We start from the raw sequence: 21,284 nt of genomic DNA on the forward strand, positions 1-21,284 counted from the left end.
GGATCTCTATGACACTGGACAACAACAGAATATCCAAAAGGGGTCCCAGCAATGACACAGTATTGATAGTGTAACAGAAGCCAGGGGCCTTGAACAAGACCAATAACTCATTGCAATGAAAATTTGCAAGTAAAGCTGCTTGGACAAAAGGGTATACTGTGTGACACATTGTGACACATCACAGCTTCAACAGCAAGACTTTGTTTTGTTTTGAGAGAGAGAGAGGGAGGAGGGCAGATATGGAGAGACTGGGGGATGAGTGGGACTGCAGTACATGATGTGCAATTCATGAAGAAAAAGTTTTTAAAAACATGTCAAGTAGAGAGATGTAAGTCCCATTTAAACAATGACAATCTGTTATCCAGCTTAACTAACTTCCTCAATGTCAAACAACTGGTGAGAGACAAAAGAAATCTGAACTCAAGCCTTGTGATTTCAAAACCTATAGAGTTGCCATTACATTGCTTTTAGTACTTTATCCCCAAAGTTTCTTAACACCATTGTTATAACAAAGGCAGTAATTAATATCCATCTATATTCCTCTCTTCAAATGAGGTTCATGAGAGCAAAATTTTCTACTATGTAAGAATATATTATAGAGGGGAAAAAAGACCTAGATCTAGGGAGCAAGTTATTAAAGCCTCCTGCTGGGCAAAGTAGGCCCATGATGATCTTTTCAGCAAAGCTTGCTGCTTCTAATCAAAGCCTTGAACAGACTGTCTTCAACATAAAGAAGAAATGCAAAGTACATTGTAAAATAGTACCAGAAGTGCAAAGACAATAATATCATTTCTTAAAGGTTTCTGTATTTCTCAAAGTCTTCTATGCATCTAAACACAAGATCTGGATCTGTTCTACAGAAATAGCATAGCTGCTACTCTACGGTCCAGCATAGGGCTGAGTCTGTAGGGAATGTGTACAGGACAGGTGATGAAGAGTTCAATGGCAGTTGATTTTGGTCATGGAGACTTATGGGAAATGGGCCTTACATGATGGCTTTCAAGAAAGTTGAAAAGCAATCTTGTTTATTTTTAGACAGGATCTCACTATGCAGTCAGCAACTAGTGTCTCTCCTGCTGCAGACTCCCACATGCTAGAACCACGGGACAACTCCATTGAAGATCCACATTTCTAAACCCTGAAACTATACCTTAATTGTTTGGGTTGAAAATCTTTCCAAACTAAAGTAAACAGCTTGCTACTCTTTGAGAAGCATATTTTGAATGCATTTACTTCAGGGCATTCATTCCTCCCTTCACCAGACTTTCTTCTAAGGAAATCCAAGGCATCCAAATGGCACTGAATTGACACCATGCCCATGTGTGTATATAGGCATATCCATGTACACATTCACACCAGTCACCAGATTAAAACCCTCTTAGTCAGATGTGGTGCCACACATCTTTGGAAAACACAGGTGGAACTCAATGACTTGAGGCCAGCCTGGTCTACATAACAAATTCTAGGATGGCAAAGGCAACAATGAGAGACCCTGTTATTAAATTTAAAAAAAAAAAAAAATCTCTGAATGTGGTTCAAGGTAGGTATATGACCCAGATGGGACCTGCTTCAGATCACAGACCTGGCTCTCAATATATTAAGTAGGCAGTCTCAAGTTTTCTTTGCAATGTTGCCAAGAAAAAAACATGGGTAGCTTTTTGTTTTATTTGTTTTTGTTTTTTGAAACAGGGTGTCCCTAAATAACAGCCCTAGCTGTCCTGAAACTTGCTTTGAAGACCAGGCTGGCCTCCAACTCACAAAGATCCACCGGTCTCTGCCTCCCAGGAGCTGGGATTAAAGGTATCCACCACCATACCTTGCTATAGGTAGTTTGTAAAAAAGCAAATTTAAACAATGATTTTCCCCCTAAGGTTGCTACCTACCAACTGGATAGTTAAGCAACTCAGATATGAGTTACACCTGAAATGATGGCTCAGAACCCCATAAGATGCTCTTGTATCATGTGGGGGATTAAAGTAGTGGTATGCAGGTTGGGATTTCTTCATAGGTAACTTTATCATTGAATAGGGACTCAATAAACATGACCAAGAGCTGAGAATGAAGGCAAATCTCTGAAATCTGGTGAAATCTGAAGACATTTTTACCACTGGATTTGTCAGTATAGAACACTAATAAACTCCCTTTTATTCTCAAGACAGATTTAATTTGAGTTCTGACACTTCTAATAAAAGAATCCTGGGGGTTGGGGATTTAGCTCAGTGGTAGAGTGCTTGCCTAGGAAGCGCAAGGCCCTGGGTTCGGTCCCCAGCTCCGAAAAAAAGAACCAAAAAAAAAAAAAGAATCCTGAATGAAACAATAAAAGTTTCAGCATGATCAATAACTTTGGCGAGAAACCTAGTACAAACAAATCCTTAGGCTATGCAAAAACACTTAGGGCATAAGCCAAGGGCATTTCTATGAATAAAAGGCTTGAGTTTAAATGCAAAGATCCAGAAACCCACTTAAGCTGCTTGTACTTGCTTGCTACTCTCCAGCTAGGTCTCGCTGATAACAGTTGCTGAACAGCTGGAGTACTGAGATGTGAACTACTGCCTTAACACAAAAAATTAAAATAACAGTTCACACTTATAAAGAACTCCCCATGTCCTGTGCAATGCACACTCTCATCATCCCCTCAGCTGCGTGGAGCAAGTGCTAGTTGTACTCCCTTATAGCTGAGAAAATATTAAAACAAACAAACCACCTCAAAAATAAACACATAAAAATATATTAAACTTTTCAACACCTCCTTCCTTACATGGATTTTAACACTTGAGCTCCTGGTCCACCTACATTCCCAACACCTGATAATGTGAATCACAAACACAGCAAGAAAGGCCACTAGTGTGAATAAAGCAAATATTATGAGATGCTCTTTGCATCTCTTGACCTAGATGGCCCCTAAAATGCATACTTTAGTAATAAGCAAAAAAGTCTGGAATCTGCTTCCCAAACAGTAAGCATTAACTAAGAAAAAAATTAGGGCTGGAGAGATGGCTCATGGGTTAGAATTGCTGCTCTTCCAGAGGTCCTGAGTTCAAATCCCAGCAACCACATGGTGGCTCACAACCATCTGCAATGGGATCTGATGCCCTCTTCTGGTGTGTCTGAGGACAGCTAGCTACAATGTACTCATACACATAAAATACATCTTGAGGGGAGGGAGGGAGGGAGGGAGAAGGAGAGGGAGAGAATGGCTTATATTCTGTTTCTTCTGAGAACAGCACTTTAAGCTCCCTCAAGAGGAGCAATCTGAAGTAGCAGCAATACAATAAAAAAGCAGCAGCTCCAAGTACGGATATACAATTAATGTAAAATTCAAAATGTGATCTTGTTGGAGAAAAGCAAATTGAGGGAAGCACAAAATGTTCTTAAGCTGAGTGGCAGGTATTTTTATTTATTCTCTGAAACGCATACATACATATATACATATATATTATTTCTATAACAGCATTTACAAATTTCTTTTTTTTACCATCTTTATTAACTTGAGTATTTCTTATTTACATTTCGATTGTTATTCCCATTCCCAGTTTCCGGGCCAACATCCCCCTAACGCCTCCCTCTCCCCTTCTGTATAGGTGCTCCCCTCCCCATCCACCCCCAATAACCACCCTCCCCGCAACAATCACGATCACTGGGGGTTCAGTCTTAGCAGGACCAAGGGCTTCCTCTTCCACTGGTGATCTTACTAGGCTATTCATTGCTACCTACGAGGTGGGAGCCCAGGGTCAGTCCATGTATAGTCTTTGGATAGTGGCTTAGTCCCTGGAAGCTCTGGTTGGTGGCATTGTTGTTCATGTGGGGTCTCAAGCCACTTCAAGCTCTTTCAGTCCTTTCTAAGATTCCTTCAACAGGGGTCCTGTTCTCAGTTCAGTGGTTGGCTGCTGGCATTCGCCTATGTATTTGCCATATTCTGGCTGTGTCTCTCAGGAGATATCTACATCAAGTTCCTGTCAGCCTGCACTTCTTTGCTTCATCCATCTTATATAGTTTGGTGGCTGTATATGTATGGGCCACATGTGGGGCAGGCTCTGAATGGGTGTTCCATCAGCCTCTGTTCTAAACATTGCCTCCCTATTCCCTCCCAAGGGTATTCTTGTTCCCCTTTTAAAAAAGGGAGTGAAGCATCCGCATTTCGGTTATCTTTCTTGAGTTTAATGTATTCCGTGCATCTAGGGTAATTGGAGCATTTGGGCTTATCAATGAGTGCATACCATATGTGTTTTTCTATGATTGGGTTACCTCACTCAGGATGATATTTTCCAGATCCATCCATTTGCCTATGAATTTCATAAAGTCACTGTTTTTGAGAGCTGAGTAATATTCCATTGTGTAGATGTACCACATTTTCTGTATCCATTCCTCTGTTGAAGGGCATCTGGGTTCTTTCCAGCTTCTGGCTATTATAAATAAGGATGCTATGAACATAGTGGAGCATGTGTCTTTGTTATATGTTGGAGAATCTTTTGGGTATATGCCCAAGATATAGCTGGGTCCTCAGGTAGTGCAATGGCCAATTTTCTGAGGAACCTCCAGACTGATTTCCAGAATGGTTGTATCAGTCTGCAATCTCACCAACAATGGAGAAGTGTTCCTCTTTCTCCACATCGACGCCAGCATCTGCTGTCGCCTGAGTTTTTGATCTTAGCCATTCTCACTGGTGTGAGGTGAAATCTCAGGGTTGTTGTGATTTGCATTTCCCTTAGACTAAAGATGTTGAACATTTCTTTAGGTGCTTCTCAGCCATTCAGCATTCCTCAGCTGTGAATTCTTTGTTTAGCTCTGAACCCCATTTTTTAATAGGGTTATTTGTCTCCCTGCGGTCTAACTTCTTGAGTTCTTTGTATATTTTGGATATAAGCCCTCTATCAGTTGTAGGATTGGTAAAGACCATTTCCCAATCTGTTGGTTGCTGTTTTGTCCTAACAACAGTGTCCTTTGCCTCACAGAAGCTTTGTAGTTTTATGAGATTCGATTTGTTGATTCTAGATCTTAGAGCATAAGCCATTGGTGTTTTGTTCAGGAAATTTTCTCCAGTGCTCATGTGTTCGAGATTCTTCCCCACTTTTTCTTCTATTTGTTTGAGTGTATCTGGTTTGATGTGGAGGTCCTTGATCCACTTGGACTTAAGCTTTGTGCAAGGTGATAAGAATGGATCGATCTGCATTCTTCTACATACTGACCTCCAGTTGAACCAGCACCATTTGCTGAAAATGCTATCTTTTTTCCATTGGATGGTTTTGGCTCCTTTGTCAAAAATCAAGTGACCATAGGTGTGTGGGTTCATTTCTGGGTCTTCAGTTTTATTCCACTGGTCTATCTGCCTGTCTCTGTACCAATACCATATAGTTTTTATCACTATTGCTCTGTAATACTGCTTGAGTTCAGGGATAGTGATTCCCCCGGAAGTCCTTTTATTGTTGAGGATAGTTTTAGCTATCCTGGGCTTTTTGTTATTCCAGATGAATTTGCAAATTGTTCTGTCTAATTCTATGAGGAATTGGATTGGAATTTTGATGGGGATTGCCTTGAATCTTTAGATTGCTTTTGGTAAAATGGCCATTTTTACTATATTAATCCTGCCAATCCATGAGCATGGGAGATCTTTCCATCTTCTGAGATCTTCTTCAATTTCTTTCTTCAGAGGCTTGAAGTTCTTATTATACAGATCTTTCATTTGCTTGGTTAAAGTCACACTGAGGCATTTTATATTATTTGGGACTATTATGAAGGGTGTCATTTCCCTAATTTCTTTCTCAGCTTTTTTCTCTTTTGTGTAGAGGAAGGCTACTGATTTGAGTTAATTTTATACCCAGCCACTTTGTTGAAGGTGTTTATCAGCTTTAGTAGTTCTCTGGTAGAACTTTTGGAATCACTTAAATATACTATCATATCATCTGCAAATAGTGATATTTTGACTCCTTCCTTTCCAATCTGTATCCCTTTGATCTCCTTTTGTTGTATGATTGCTCTGGCTAGAACTTCAAGAACTATATTGAATAAGTAGGGAGAGAGTAGGCAGCCTTGCCTAGTCCCTGATTTTAGTGGGACTTTAAGTTTCTCTCCATTTAGTTTGATGTTGGCTAGTGGTTTGCTGTATATGGCTTTTACTATGTTTAGGAATGGGCCTTGAATTCCTGTTCTTTCCAGGACTTTTATCATGAAGGGGTGTTGAATTTTGTCAAATGCTTTCTCAGCATCTAATGAAATGATCATGTGGTTTTTCTCTTTCAATTTGTTTATATAATGGATCACGTTGATGGTTTTCCGTATGTTAAACCATCCCTGCATACTTGGAATGAAGCCTACTTAATCATGATGTTTGATTGTTTTGATGTGTTCTTAGATTCAGTTTGCAAGAATTTTATTGAGTATTTTTGCGTCGATATTCATAAGGGAAATTAGTCTGAAGTTCTCTTTCTTTGTTGGGTCTTTGTGTGGTTTAGGTATAAGAGTAATTGTGGCTTCATAGAAGGAATTCGGTAGCGCTCCATCTGTTTCAATTTTGTGGAATAGTTTGGATAGTATTGGTATGAGGTCTTCTATGAAGGTTTGATAGAATTCTGCACTGAACCCATCTGGACCTGGGCTCTTTTTTGTTGGGAGACTTTTAATGACTGCTTCTATTTCTTTAGGAGTTATGGGGTTGTTTAAATGGTTTATCTGTTCCTGATTCAGGTTCAGTACCTGGTATCTGTCTAGGAAATTGTCCATTTCCTGCAGATTTTCAAGTTTTGTTGAATATAGGCTTTTGTAGTAGGATCTGATGATTTTTTGAATTTCCTCTGATTCTGTAGTTATGTCTCCCTTTTCATTTCTGCTTTGGTTAATTTGCACATACTCTCTGTGTCTTCTGGTTAGTCTGGCTAAGGGTTTATCTATCTTGATTTTCTCAAAGAACCAGCTTTTGGTTCTGTTGATTCTTTGTATAGTCCTTTTTGTTTCTATTTGGTTGATTTCAGCTCTGAGTGTGATTATTTCCTGCCTTCTACTCCTCCTGGGTGTATTTGATTCTTTTAGTTCTAGAGCTTTTAGGTGTGCTGTGAAGCTGCTGATACATGTTCTCTCCTGTTTCTTTCTGCAGGCACTCAGAGCTGTGAGTTTTCCTCTTAGCACAGCTTTCATTGTGTCCCATAAGTTTGGGTACGTTGTATACAACCTTCATTTTCATTAAATGCTAAGAAGTCTTTAATTTAAGTCTGGGTGCTGAGCTCTCTCTTCCACGGGTTTGGGAACAGGGCCAGAACTACCATGTCAAGTGTACTCAATTGGAATAAAAGTAAAATATATGGTTTTGGTTTTTTGGTTTCGGGGTTTTTTTGTTTGTTTGTTTTGGTTTAGTTGTTGTTTTTCTTCTTTATTTTATTTTTCTGGTTATTTTATGTATTTACATTTCAAATGTTATCTCCTTTTCCCCTTCTCCCTTACCTCCTTCCCCTCCCCTGCTTTTATGAGGATGTTCCCACTCCCACCCATCCATTCCCACATAATGCCCTGGCATTCCAGTTTTTCCTCATAGTTTTGGCTTTCCTCAAACTCACTTTGTACACCAGTCTGGCCTCAAATCTACAGAGATGTGCCTACCTCTGTCTCCTGAGTGCTGGGATTAAAAGTGGGTACCAGCCTTAGAATAAATGTTTTTAAGTAATCAACTTTTGAGGAAATAATAATTTGATCTGACTATGAGACTAAGAATCAAAATCTATACCAGAATACTTCATAAAGTAGAATCATTTTCACTGGAAAACTCAAGGGAAGATAAAGAAAGAGTCGGGAAGGTTTAACTAGAGCCAACTTGCCAGAAAAAGTAAGATTTCTTTGTCCATTATGAATAAAGTTTTCTGTCTAATAATTTTCTATAAGCCTGGTTTCTCTTCCCGGCACTAAGATCATCTGATTTCCCTATCACTGCATGTACATGTGCTTAGATAGTACCTGTAAGGAAGCTGCCATATAGATGAAGTCAGACACAAGTCTACAACTGGGAGGTTGCCCATACTGTGCAAAGTCATCTCAATTTTCTCAAATCTAATTAAGAAAATTTCATAAGATTAAAGAAAAATTCGAGGCTAGGAAGAAGGCTCAGTTGGTAAAGTGCCTACCACAGAAGTGAATTTGTATCTCCTATGCCCATATAAGAGCTAGGTGCAGAAGTGCACATCTATAACCCCAGCACTGTGGAGACAGAGCCCACTGGTCCACCAGTCTAGTCAATTTGACAAGCTCCAGGTTCAGTGGGAGGCCTTATCTTAAAAAACAAATTAGAGAGTAATTCAACAATGACTCTGACCTCTGGCCTCAATACACACACACACACATACACACACACACAACACACACACACACACACACACACACACACACACACACACACACACACCATAGTCATGCACGCACATAGAAAACTATATTGACTGGAATATAATAAGAACTTAAAAGACAGCGATATTACTGTCATTCTTTAAGTTTGCTGGATTCACTTTGTTATTAATGCAAGAATATGATGGTAATTTTAGATGATCTCCCTCAATATTTTAATCTAAAATAAAACTTGATTCTGAAAAGAGCTCCCACATGCTAGGTACTGTGGGTGTATGCTTACAATCCCAGCACTCCAAGATCAACACAAGTGCAAGTCGAGCACAATCTTCAGTGAGTTCCACGGTAAAGCTACATAACCAAACCCCATCTCAAAAAAACAAAGACAACAAAAGCACACCAACAAAAAGGTTTCTGTACACTCACAGTGTCTACATAAACCAGACGGCACAGTTTAACTTTCTTTCCTTGTGTTTTTTGTTGCTGTTGTGTTTGGGGTTTTGGGGATTTTTTTTTTTTTTTGGTCTTGGGGGGTTTTCTTCTTGGTTTGTGTTTATTTGTTTGTCTATTTGAGACAGGGTTTCTCTGTGTAGCCCTAGCTATCCAGTAACTTACTCTGTAGACCAGTCTGCCCTTAAATTTAGAAGATCCACTTGCCTCTGCCTCCTGAGTGCTGGGAATAAAGGTGTGTGCCTCCACAACATCCAGGCCCTTGTGGGTTTTTCTTTGTCTTTTATCTTCATTAATTTTAATTATGCAGAGGTATATAAGTCAGGTCCTCTGAAGGTAGAGCTACAGATGGTTGTGAGCAACCTGTATGGGTGCTAGGGACCAAACCAGATTCTTCTGGAAGAGCAGCAAATGATCTTAAACCCTAAGGGAACTTTAATTAAAAGGAATGCCTCTATAAGACTGGCCTGTAGGCAAGTCTATAGTGCATTTTAATTAGTGATCGATATAGAAGGGAGGGCCCAACCCATTGTAGGTAGTGCCCCCTCTGGGCACGAGATCCTGGGTTCTAATAGGAAGCAGGCTGTGAAAGCCAGTAAGTAAGCAGCACTCTCCATGGCCCATGCATCAATCAACCCCCTACCTCCAGGTTCCTACTGTGTTTGAGTTCCAATTCTGACTTCCTTCAGTGATACCGTGCAATGTTGAACTGTAAGGTTTTTGCCAAAATAGACCTTTCTGTCCCCAAGTTGCTTTGGTTATGGTGTTTTATCACAGCAATAGAAACCCCGAGACACTCCTGATCCATTGCTCCAGCCTCTCAACTTTCTTTATTAATCTCTAATAATATGGAGCATCTGCTGTCAGCACAGATTCAGATGAAACTCCAAGACCACAATCATGGGGCAATAAAAGCGGAAGTTCTAAATCACAGACCTGGCTCTCAAAGTCGTTAAGTTGGCAAAGCCTCAGTGTTCTTCACGATACTGCTCAAACAAAAATGTGGACAGCTATTTAAGAGCAACTTTTAATGAGGAATTTTTTTCTTAGGGTTGCTGCCTAACACCTGAACAAATCAGCTTCCAAAGCATTGTGACCAACACTGTTTTCACAAAATCCCAACAGCATCTCAACTTTGGCACCCTTATCTTTTTTAAAAGTGCCCATTGAGCTACTGCATTACAAATGCTGCAAAGGGAGTGCACATAGAAAGAAGTGATCTGCTGGGCAGCCCTAAAAATCCTGATGCTGCCACTCTCCCAGTGCTACATATCTACCCAGGCAGAGTGCCTGCAGCAGGCTCAGAAAGGCCAACTGTAATGAGACACTTGTGTGGAAATGCACTCCAGAGTTTCTGCATGCCCAACACCATCTGATCATGGGATAGGCTGATTATCTCTTGCAAGAGAGCCTCAGTTCAGTGTTGGGTGCTTCTGCAGTGTGGGATGCCTATCCTGGAAGCCTTATGGAAATGTGAGTTCTCCAGCAAACTGGCCAATTAGAAAGCATTAAAAATATATAACAAAACATACCAAAAATCTACTTAAAATTTACCAATTTTCGGGGGAGGGGAATTGTTTAGAGTGTCTGTTTATCAGTGTTTGTTGGGGTTTTGATTGTGTTGTTGCTGTTGTTTGGAAACGATTTCATGGTAGACCAGGCTGGTGTCACTATGTAGCCAAGAAATAGCCTTGAACTCTTCATCCTACTGCATGATGCACGACAATAATTCCAAGAACTGGAATTATCATTATCATGACTGGATTTCAGCTTCTGTTTAAAAGGTCAAAATCTGGTGCCTAAATGACATGCTTTATTCACAAAAACACTATCATTTACAAAGGAACCCTAGAAGCATATAAAGATTTAATTGTAAGTAAACAACATTTGGTGCAATAATTTATAACAACTAAAGCAGTTTCACAAAACTATATTAATAAATTTTAAGAATGCCTTAATTGAAAGGAATCAAAAATACATATAGAAGATGTTTATAAAAAGGATTATATATTTTATCCACACACAGAGATTTCAAAGAAGTAAATATACCAAAATATTAATGACAGTTATTATTAAATGGTGATTCTATCTTCTTTATAACCTTTCAAAATTTAAAATTTTTCATATATGCTCAAGAACTAATCCACTAAACAAACTAAACACTAAAATTTTAAAGATGAAGAGCCAAAATACACACACCAGAATAATCTTCAGTAAATATTAAATGCCTTGAGAAAAGCATTTTTACTATATTCATATTTTATTTACAACAAGAATCTATGACAATTGAAGCAAAAATTGTAAGACTAGAACTCTCACAGACATTTATAGAGCAAATGTACACTAAACCTTTCAATTAAAGACCCATAAAGTAGTCTCAGTGCTTTTTAGCCCACCTTCTCACAGCAGGAATTTAATCCCTCCAGGGGGGTGCAAACAAACTTCAAAGAGAAGATTAGGCCCAGACACTAGCACTGTGCAATGTAAGGTTTATATCTAAGTTTGCCCGGAAACACAGAAATGCAGATCTGAGGAACAAAGGTAGATTCTTTGCAATCATCTAAAACAGCCAAATGAATGCCTAAAATAGTAACAGAAAAAAGAAAAATACACAAAGAACTATCAACAAGAAGGTTGTAGAAGGAGCCAAGGTGTCTGAAGTCAAATATTCAGCTACACTCACTAGGAACAGCAAAAGGAAATCTGACAAATTACCACAGAGCACATGTCCATTTCCAACGCTCTGTACAGCCTTAAGAAGGTATCCATCCCTGCACTGTTAAGGTTCTTGATGTAGCTTCTATACAGTACTGACAAAGCACATGCCTCTTTCCATTTCTCAGAGCACAGCACATATATCAGTTAAAGGTCTTCACTGATGTACACACACATCAATGGAAAAAAGACCTGTCTTTAAAGATAGTGATGTTTCTGTTCTTTCTCATCTTGGTAATATTAGCTGATTTTTGAGGAGCATGTAAAATACCTCACTACTTGATGAATTGTTTTAAGTAAAGTGTAACTACACTTGTGTGTGTATGTGTGTGTGTGTGTGTGTGTGTGTGTGTGTGTGTGTGTGTGTTGTATGTGTGTGAAGGTATTCAGACACCACACCAATACGGTATTCAATCTATCACCAGGAAAATGAAAACAAAACAAAACGAAAAACCAAACAAAACAAAACAAAACACAGCCATCACACTGATGAAGATGAACTCTAACTATGCCAAGTACCAATGAAGTTATAGAACAGCAACACCACCAAACATTACAGATGAGAATGCACAGCAGCACAACCCACTATGAAGAAGTTTACTATGACACAGAAATCAGATACATAATACAGTCAATGATAACATATGTCTACACCCACCAGATGCATGTGCAAGAAAAATCACAGCAGCATTTGCAAAAGCCAAAATTGGCATGTGACTTCAACACTGCAACTTTACTATCAGTAACAGAATGGACCAAGCTGGGTGTAAGAGCTCAGTGGTGGAATGCTTGCCTTGCATGTCCCAAGCACCAGTAAACACAGCAGCAGCAACAACAAAACTGAGTACAACTCTATAAATATCACAGTGATAAAAATAAATGACTGCAGTGACGTACAACATGAAGGGCCCTTATAAACATAACTGAGCAAAAACATACCAAAATTACATAAAGAATAACTCTATGTCTTTAGAATTGACAAACAGGCACAATTAAATTATTTTTTTAGGGAGTCATACACATGTAATAAAACTATGAAAACAACAAAGGAATGACTCACATAAAAGGATGGTGGTTGCTTCTAAAGAAAGAAAGGGAGGGGTTTCAGAGTATGACTAAGGCCATCTCTAACATTTACAGATCTACAAAGGTAGAAAAGAGACATACAGACCATATATCTAAATAGTTAATCCTTTAAGTCAGATAGCTAGGTATGATAGTACATGTCTGTAATCCTAGTCCTTGAGAGGTAGATGTGGGAGACCATTGAGTTCAAGGTCATCCTCAGCTACAAAGTGAATTTGAGGCCAGCCTAGGATACCAAAAAAACAAAAACCAAAAAAAAAAAAAAAAGCAAAGTTATGAATCAAGCTTACAACTATTAGATATATTTTCCTCCTACCATGATAAATATACCTTTAGAACTAACTGGAAAGTGAAACACAGTATATAATTTTGAACTGCTAAGCATTTGATGCAGAAAAGTAGTGGTAGAGGAAATACTAGCTATTGACTGACTACTCGTGGCCCCTTCCAAATCCCACACAGCAAGGGACCTTTCACACAAACACAAAGTTACCCAACCCTAAGTTCAGCTATACCTACTAACTGTCCCATACCCACTCCCCATGTAGGAGCACCCTAAAGCCCTGGGGTAAGTACACTGGCAGCACAGTTTGCCCTCAGGAGGGCGGATCCTATAGAACAGACTCATATAGGCTCTGGAAATTAGCTCAAATCCACTTGTGTAAGGAATCCTAAGATCTTGAATTCTCCCAGAACAGTCTAGGGTGAAAGGGTTCAAGCAACAAATGGCATACTTTATAGACCTGACAATTTTGTGCCCCTCCAAAAGTGGCAATGTGAAAGGAGAGCCAATGGGGAACTCCTAAGGCATTGCATAAGATGGAGGCAGAACCTTTGTTGCCAAGACTAGTTTTGGCATAAAACCATACAACATTCTTAGCCTGAATAACAGTCATGTACTCATTTGTGTTATTTTGTTAACCCACACTTGTAAGTTTTATGCATTTTTTAAACAAATAATGGGATAGCTATCATATGCTTGCTGATAAGATACACTGAAGGCAGAAATCACCAATACGCAACCTGGGTGTAACCATGAAGACACAGTCAAAGGATGCAAATACAAGGATGAAACAAAAGAACTACCTTTTTGACGCATGTCATTAGAAGAGATGAATATAGCCACAAAATTATTCCAACATTTCAAACACAAAACTATTGGGTTCCATGAACCCTGTACTAGAATCTGGACCAGAAGGGAAAATGTCATAACGAACATTCTTGAGACAATATAACAACTGATGTTACATCAATGTTAAATTTTCTTATTTCAACAACTGGACTAGAATTATAAAGGAAAATGTCCTTACCCTTACAATATCTACCCTTGAAATACTTAGGGGTAAAGAGCCACATCTGCAACAAAGATTGCATATGTAGTGACAAAGCAGATGTAACACAATGGTAATAATGGGCTCTAAGAAAGGGCACATGCAGCAAACTGCTCTTGTAACTTCAAAATATTTTCAAAATAATGGGTTCACCTCCCACGTGCCAGGATTACAAGCAAGCACCACCATGCCCAGCTATATATCCTTTAAATACTGGAATATTTTGATTTGTGGTCTACAGGTCTCCTTTGTGACTTTGCTAGGCTCTGCACCCCAGCAGCTGTAATAGCAGGCAGGATAAAGGCTTCGCCGCTTATTCTTCCAGCTCACTTTGTGACTTTCATTTTTTTTCATCTTTCAAAAAATAAATTTTAACTTTGGGGAAAATTCCATAACACTGAAGAGGGAAAATTAGGTAACTACAGAAATTCATCCTTGAATTTATCTGTAAGATCACAGCTTTATCAAATGGTACTGAATGAGGTCCACCCACAGAGAAGTGGCTGCATGCACACCTGATTGTTGCTCCTAAATCCAGTGCTCTCCCTGTACAATAAGAGACACCGCTTAACAAGGACCTTAACTTTCTACTTCCAAATAACCATAAATTTGTAATCTACTTCGCATGGAGGGAAATCCTTCATTTTAACAAACAGCAGTGATGCCGTGCAAAGCCCTGCAGGTAACATGGGGAGACGTGTGCCATACAAGTACTGCCCTCAAGAAGACAACTTAGCAGTGTGAAGTAAAATTAAACAAGAATCCCAGCTATTCCACACAGAAGCTACATGGCCTACTTTACACCTCAGATTCTAATTTCTCATTAGGACTTATGGGGATGCCATTGGACTGTCTTTAAGGACTACATTGTAAGTGTTAACAATATAGATGCTCAGCTGACAGCACATGTATAACAGAATAAAGGGCACTTGACCAAAAGTCACTATGTATATAATTATAAGAATCTAATGAAAATAAGGCAATAGAAAACAGTACCAAAGGCATAAAGCCAATGAAGGGCATAAATTATTACTTCAAATTTCTAATCCAAGTAAATTTACTCTCCTTAAACATCAAATATATGAATGTTTCAGTGTGAAGACCAGTATCTCCTAACAATCAGCAAATGGTATCAAGAAAAAGGGTACAACATTATTTTTCTCATTAATCCAAAAGGATTTTAGGTCAAGAAGTGACCTACAGGGGGCTGGAGAGATGGCTCAGCAGTTAAGAGCACTGACTGCTCTTCCAGAGGTCCCGAGTTCAAATCCCAACAACCACATGGTGGCTCACAACTATCTGTAATGGGATTCAATGCCCTCTTGTAAAGGCAGCTACAATGTACTCCTATACATAAAATAAAATACATAATTCTTAGAAGGAAAAAAGGTGATCTACACAAGCTGGTCAGTGGTGGCACAGGCCTTTAATCCCAGCTCATAGTAGGCAGAGGCAGACAGATCTCTGAGTTCCAGGCTAGCCTAGTCTACAGAATGAGTTCTAGGACATCCAGGGCTACAGAGAGAAACCCCCTCTTGAAAAAGCAAAAACAAAAAAAGAAGAAGTGATATACACAGCTGTACAGGATGTTGTAACCTCATCTGAGACCCCACTGTTTAGGGCACTTAGGAAATCAGAATAAATGCTAGGGCAAGTGGAAATTCCTCTAACTAGTCTCCAACCTTCTTTTATCAACAGTTTTGCTAAATTCAGTCTATTTCAAGCAGTTTAATGGCAAAGAATTCCCTTTCTATTAATTTGAGTCCTGCAGTCTAATTCCATTAGACTTATTAGACTGCATTGCTCTTTACCAAGGCCTAATAAGTTGGTTTCCAAGCATCCGTGACAGACACAAACCAACACCCAATGATAAAAACAAATAAAGCCACACTTCAAGCCTGCTAAAGCAGTGGATCTCAAAGTATTCACTATGCTTTTTATTCTCCAGTCTTCCTAGGATAACACGAGTATAAAAAACAAGAAAAGACACTTTTAAAAAACTTAAAGACATCACATTCTTCATCTATTTTCTGCTGGGTACAGTTATTCCATACAATGAAAAAAATATATCATTATCATAATTAGATGAACAAGTACCTGAAAGCGTGCCACCTGTCCTAGGATAGGCCACTTCCACATACACTTCAAATGTAGTCTCCGGGTTTTGCCTACAAAGGAAATAAATCATGATTACTGATTGAAGCACCATTATGTAAAACACATGGAATTTGATGTGAAGTAGATCTCAACTGAATAGCTGTAAAAGTTTGGGTAGGGTATTTAACTTCTGGGTCACAACCTTTATAGTGTAAAAGATAAAAATAGCTGTCCCCAAGCATTGTGTAACTTTAAAAAAATACACAGAAGTAACCTGGACACAATGTCTGGACATAGTAAGTTAACCATGACTATGACTTGACATGTGTCGTGTCTAACTTCCACAACTGCATCTCCAAAGCTGTAGGTAGAATTTTTTTTAGAAAATTCAGCTCAAAGCACCAACAGTTTCAAGCAGCACATTTTGCTACATCTAGATAAAACACACATATGACAAAAATGGCATGTTACTTACAGCTTTGGAATACCAAATGAGAGAAGCAATCACCTCACTAGAATATTGTGAACATGAGAAGTTAATCTAAATTTAAGACACCATTTGCCTGCGTTAGCAATACCATACATATGAATGCTTACTATTATGTTCCTTTACCTTTCTAATCTCATGAGCAGTCCTAATAAATTCATGGAAGATCACAGCACTAACAGAATGTTTATAGTTGTTACTTCTGCTTTATAAAAATGTGTGGTTATGTTATCTGTTCTGCTATAATGAAAAGATAACTACTTCAGACTGACTAAAAATCATTTAGCAAGCCAGGCACAGTGAAACATGCCTTTAATTCCAACACTTGGGAAGCAGAGGCAGGTGGATCTTTGAGGCCAGCCAGTTGCAAGCCAGCCAGAGCTACAGAGACCTTGTGCCCTCCCCCCAAAAAATTATATTTTCAAATACTTAAGTAAACTATATTTTAAACCTGACAACAAAGCTGAGATAAGAACTTTTCTGAATTATTTTAATAATATCTAAGGGCCTAAATTTAAACCAAAGAAAAACTTAGAATGTTCCCAGAAAAGCCTACATTTCCTACATGAGATTATTTTATCTCATATGATCTCTTCTGTGGCAAGGTAAGGTGTAGGGGTGTTACTCTCACTGTACAAATGAGAGGCCTGATGAAATACAGTCTAAAGAACTTGTCTGCCTTCCTCGGCTGACTGTCTATGTTTCATTGACTAGAAAATAACCTTTGGTCCCCAATATTGTCACATCCTCAGCCCACTATAAACGATTGCCATTGTAAATGGTAACAACTTTTTTTCTTAGTAACACATAAAATAACCATCCATCATATAAATAGTACCATCTTAAGAGTTAAGAAAATAAGGTAATACTTACTCTATTTCTGTAGTAGAAAGAAAAATGTTTTCTAATTTATGAAAGATCAGTTTTTTGCTATTAAAAAAACTCAGGCTTTAGCTTTAAATAAGTGCCTTGAGTAGAGAGAGTTGATATTCTAAAATTCAAGGTATTTAAATATATTTTGTTAAATATAGTTACTAAAAAATAAGACACTAAATCAGAGCATCTTATTTTTAAAAAAAAGTAAAGTTAAGTCTTTAGGGCTTAAGCTTGCATTCTTTTTCCCACCAAAAGGGTAGAAATGACCTTTAAAATTGGCACCGAAATGTATATGAAATAACACATGGAAACCTCCTTCCAGTCAGAAACTTCAAGGTAGAGAATTTGACAAAAAGAGTGCTTCTCGTTCACAAATAGTAGGTGGTAGAATGTGAAAAGCATTAGGAAGATTGCCACCTAAAAATCTTTCTTTTACAAATGGCTAGGTTTTATCTCAGAACATTGTTCTCTGGATTAAAACAGATTTCAAAATGTGCTTTACACATGGCTGGAAGTAGTGGCACACCCTCTTAATCAGGAGAATCTCTAAGTTCGAGGTCAGCTTGGTCTGCATAGTGCGTTCTACGACAGCCAGGGATACATAAAGAGACCCTATTTCAAAAATGTGTTCTAAGCACTCCTAGGTCCCTGTGGATGCTCCTTTTTTTTTTTACCTCGTTTCCACTCTTCAACTTTTTTTAGATGTTATTAAAATTAAAATGATAAACATGAGCATGTAAAAGTGCTAAATTCAAATTCTGAAACAGTTACACACCCATGTCTTACCTGTGTCACAGCACACTTGTACAGGCCCACTCTAGGGAAAGGAAGCCCTAACTAGCTGTTCTCATTGCTTCTGGTCCTTCTTTCTTCCTGGAACATACTTCAAGCAGACAGCATAAAACCATCATATCATTGCAATAACTTGCCATGGTCACCAAAGACCTGCACAAGCATCTGTGCATCAAAATGCCCAGTTCTTAGTGCTTGTCTTATCCTCCCAGCAGCTTTGGAACAGCTGATCAATAGCTCTCCTCCTTCAAACACAACTCTTCCTTTCCCTTCCACGAGATTGCTCTGATGGATCTCTGCCATTCTTACTGGTACTTCTTTGAACCTGATAGGCTCTGCTGTCTACACTCATTACCTAGATGATCTCATTCAGTTTCATGGCTTTAATTACTGAGCAAATGCTAGCAAGCCCCTAAATCCTATCTTCAACATGACTTCTTCCCTGATTCCAGATTTCTTAAGCCTACTCAACACTTATGCTTAGACATCTCAAACACATTTTAATTTAACTTAAGTTTTTCTTCCCCAAACTTCTACTTCCTAAACTCTACCAGTTATCCAAACCAACAAAACTTATTTTCTCTGACCTCTTTATATGTCACTAACAAGCAGTCAGCAAGCTCTGCTTGCTGCTATCAGATTCTGCTATCAGAATGGATCCAGGTGAGTTAAGAATTTAACTTTTAACTCAGTGGAACCATGTCTCAGTGTTCTGCTCCAGCGCGTATACACACACACACACACACACACACACACTCTCTCTCTCTCTCTCTCTCTCTCTCTCTCTCTCTCTCTCTCTCTCTCTCTCTCACTCCAAAATTAAGTAAATAAAAATCCAGAATAGTATGCTTCATAGTACCACAGTCCGACATTACTTCCGACAGTCTCTTCCATTCTTTTCTCCATGTGACTATACCCCAATTTTGCAGGCAGCAGTCCACTCATTCTAAAGTTCAGATTGTGTCAGCCCTTCATGCTAAACATATCCAAAGCATCCCACATATTCAACTTCCAATTCTAGTGCTAAATGGGTACAAAACTATACAGATGCATTGAATGCCATTGAACTGAGCACTTTTAAATGGTTACAATAAAAGTTTTTATTTTATGTATATTGTCATAATTTTTTGTTAATGGAGTTAAGAAGACAATCGGGAGGCAGAGCCTACATGATCTGGCCTCTGCCCACCCATCCAACTTCACTGCAGATCTCTTTCATCTGGCTCACTAGACCCAGGCACAGTGATCTTCTTTCTACGGATCAGAAACATGAGCTCATCCCCTGCCCAGAAAGACCAACTCCATCACACTCTCCAGCACCTAATTTAATTCCCACATTATACCAGTCCCAACATTGGTTATGGTTAGCTTTCCTCTTCTATACATAAGCTGCTGACGAACAGGGATTTTGTTTCTCATGTCAGGTAGTGTTTCCCCCATACCTAACCAAGTAAATGTTATAAGGAACAAAGGAAGTAGAAACTAGTCTTCCTGGAGTCTAAAAGAAAGGATATCCAGTTCCACATGCTTCAATCTTTAGTATGAACTACAATTAATCTGAGGACTGATTAAAAGACAGACTTCTTTCTCCCAGAATCTTCCTAACAAGTTGTTCTACTTGACTTGTGACCACATTTAGAACCACTGATCCAGTCAAATGGAATTCTCCCAAATAATTTAGTGTATACAACTAAAATATACATAAAATGAACAGAGTACATCTCAGTGCCTTTCAATGGTAATTTTGTAATAAAAGATATGTTTCAAAGAAAAAGGTCATTTGTAGAAACAAGTATCCCTGCCTTTCTCTCTCTCCCTCTCCCCTTCACTCTAACGAGGATTAAGTAATAAGTCTAAGATTCTTAGCTTAGCAGGCAGAGTTCTACTGCATGGAGCCAAAGATTACAACAGTCAAGTCAGTGTTTGACTATCTGTCTGTCTCTTTCCCTCTCTCTCTGTCTCTCTCTCTCTGTCTCTCTCAAAAGAAAAAAAAAGCAGAAGCTGACTAAAATGCTAAGAACAAACTGGTCTATAATTATAAGTTCTAGTCATGCTTACCCATGATGGTTTACATGTTGCCTTATGGAAGAAGTGGTGACTAATGTTGTGACAGGTTATATAACATAACAAATATACATAAGTTATTTTAAGGGCCAGTGAAGCCAGTGCAGATGGAGGCATTTTTTTATTTCTCTGCAAATCAAAAAGTAAATTAGAAAGTGTCTCCTCTAAATGCAAATGGCCAAGCAATCCTTTCTTAATTTTCTCATTAAACCTATAAACAATAAAGGCCATAGCAACTTGCACAGGATCTCTGAGAGCACCTTGAGACCGTTTATTCCTCCAACACTCTTCAAGACACTCAGTATTTTTAACTACTTGGCTAAAGAAGCTGAAAATCCTATTTCTGTCCTATTAACACTCACTGCTAATTTAGAACACGTAATGATGCTGAGAATACCATGTTCAGAGCCAATTTTCCAATATGGACCCAAGTTTTCCCAGAGCCCTTTGTGATACATCTTAGCATATTACCATGGAAATGTCCTGGTTCTGCCATGATGCCCCGTTATTAATTGCCTTTTACTCTTACACATGCCTCATCTGGGACTCTGCCTATCTGTCAAGCATATTCTTTGCCGCTCACTAGCATATCCTATGGTCTTGCACTGTAAATTCTAGCCATAAAGAAACAGGCTGTCGGGTTGGGGATTTAGCTCAGTGGTAGAGCGCTTGCCTAGGAAGCGCAAAGGCCCTGGGTTCGGTCCCCAACTCCAAAAAAAAAAAAAAAAAAAAAAAAAAAAAAAAAAAGAACCAGGCTGTCTCTATCAAACCAAGTTCCAATTCTAGTAATAGTATTATTACTGTACAACTACCATCATTCACTAACTCTTTCTTGGAGTCTGTGATCATAAACAGTGTTTTTGCAGAAACTCACATAATTTTCTACAACCCCTATAGGTTACATTTAGCCCTGGGGTGGAAATGAGATCTCAAGCCTCCCTATGATGGCTAGTTATGTCAACTTGACACAAGCTAGAGTAACTGAAAGGGAGGGAGCCTCAATGGAGAAAACACCTCCACAAGATCTGGCTTAATTAGTGATGGGCTGTGCCGCCCCTGGGCTG

General features: G+C 38.8%; 1 protein-coding gene across 7 annotated transcripts in view; it reads right to left on the reverse strand.

Annotated features, from left to right (window-relative positions):
• Dennd1a (DENN domain containing 1A) overlaps nt 1–21,284 on the reverse strand; it is a 490,128-nt gene that overhangs the window by 424,241 nt on the left and 44,603 nt on the right. For 6 of the 7 annotated variants that reach the window (XM_032903215.1, XM_032903216.1, XM_032903221.1 and 3 more), the window contains exon 2: nt 16,002–16,072. In XM_032903215.1, coding sequence (XP_032759106.1) covers nt 16,002–16,072 — 71 coding nt within the window. Of the gene's footprint in view, nt 1–16,001; nt 17,363–21,284 lie in introns of those variants that run through there. The other variant, XM_032903219.1, reaches the window with a different exon arrangement.

This window comes from Rattus rattus, chromosome 5 (genome assembly GCF_011064425.1).
Source record: "Rattus rattus isolate New Zealand chromosome 5, Rrattus_CSIRO_v1, whole genome shotgun sequence".
NCBI classification, from domain to species: domain Eukaryota; kingdom Metazoa; phylum Chordata; class Mammalia; order Rodentia; family Muridae; genus Rattus; species Rattus rattus.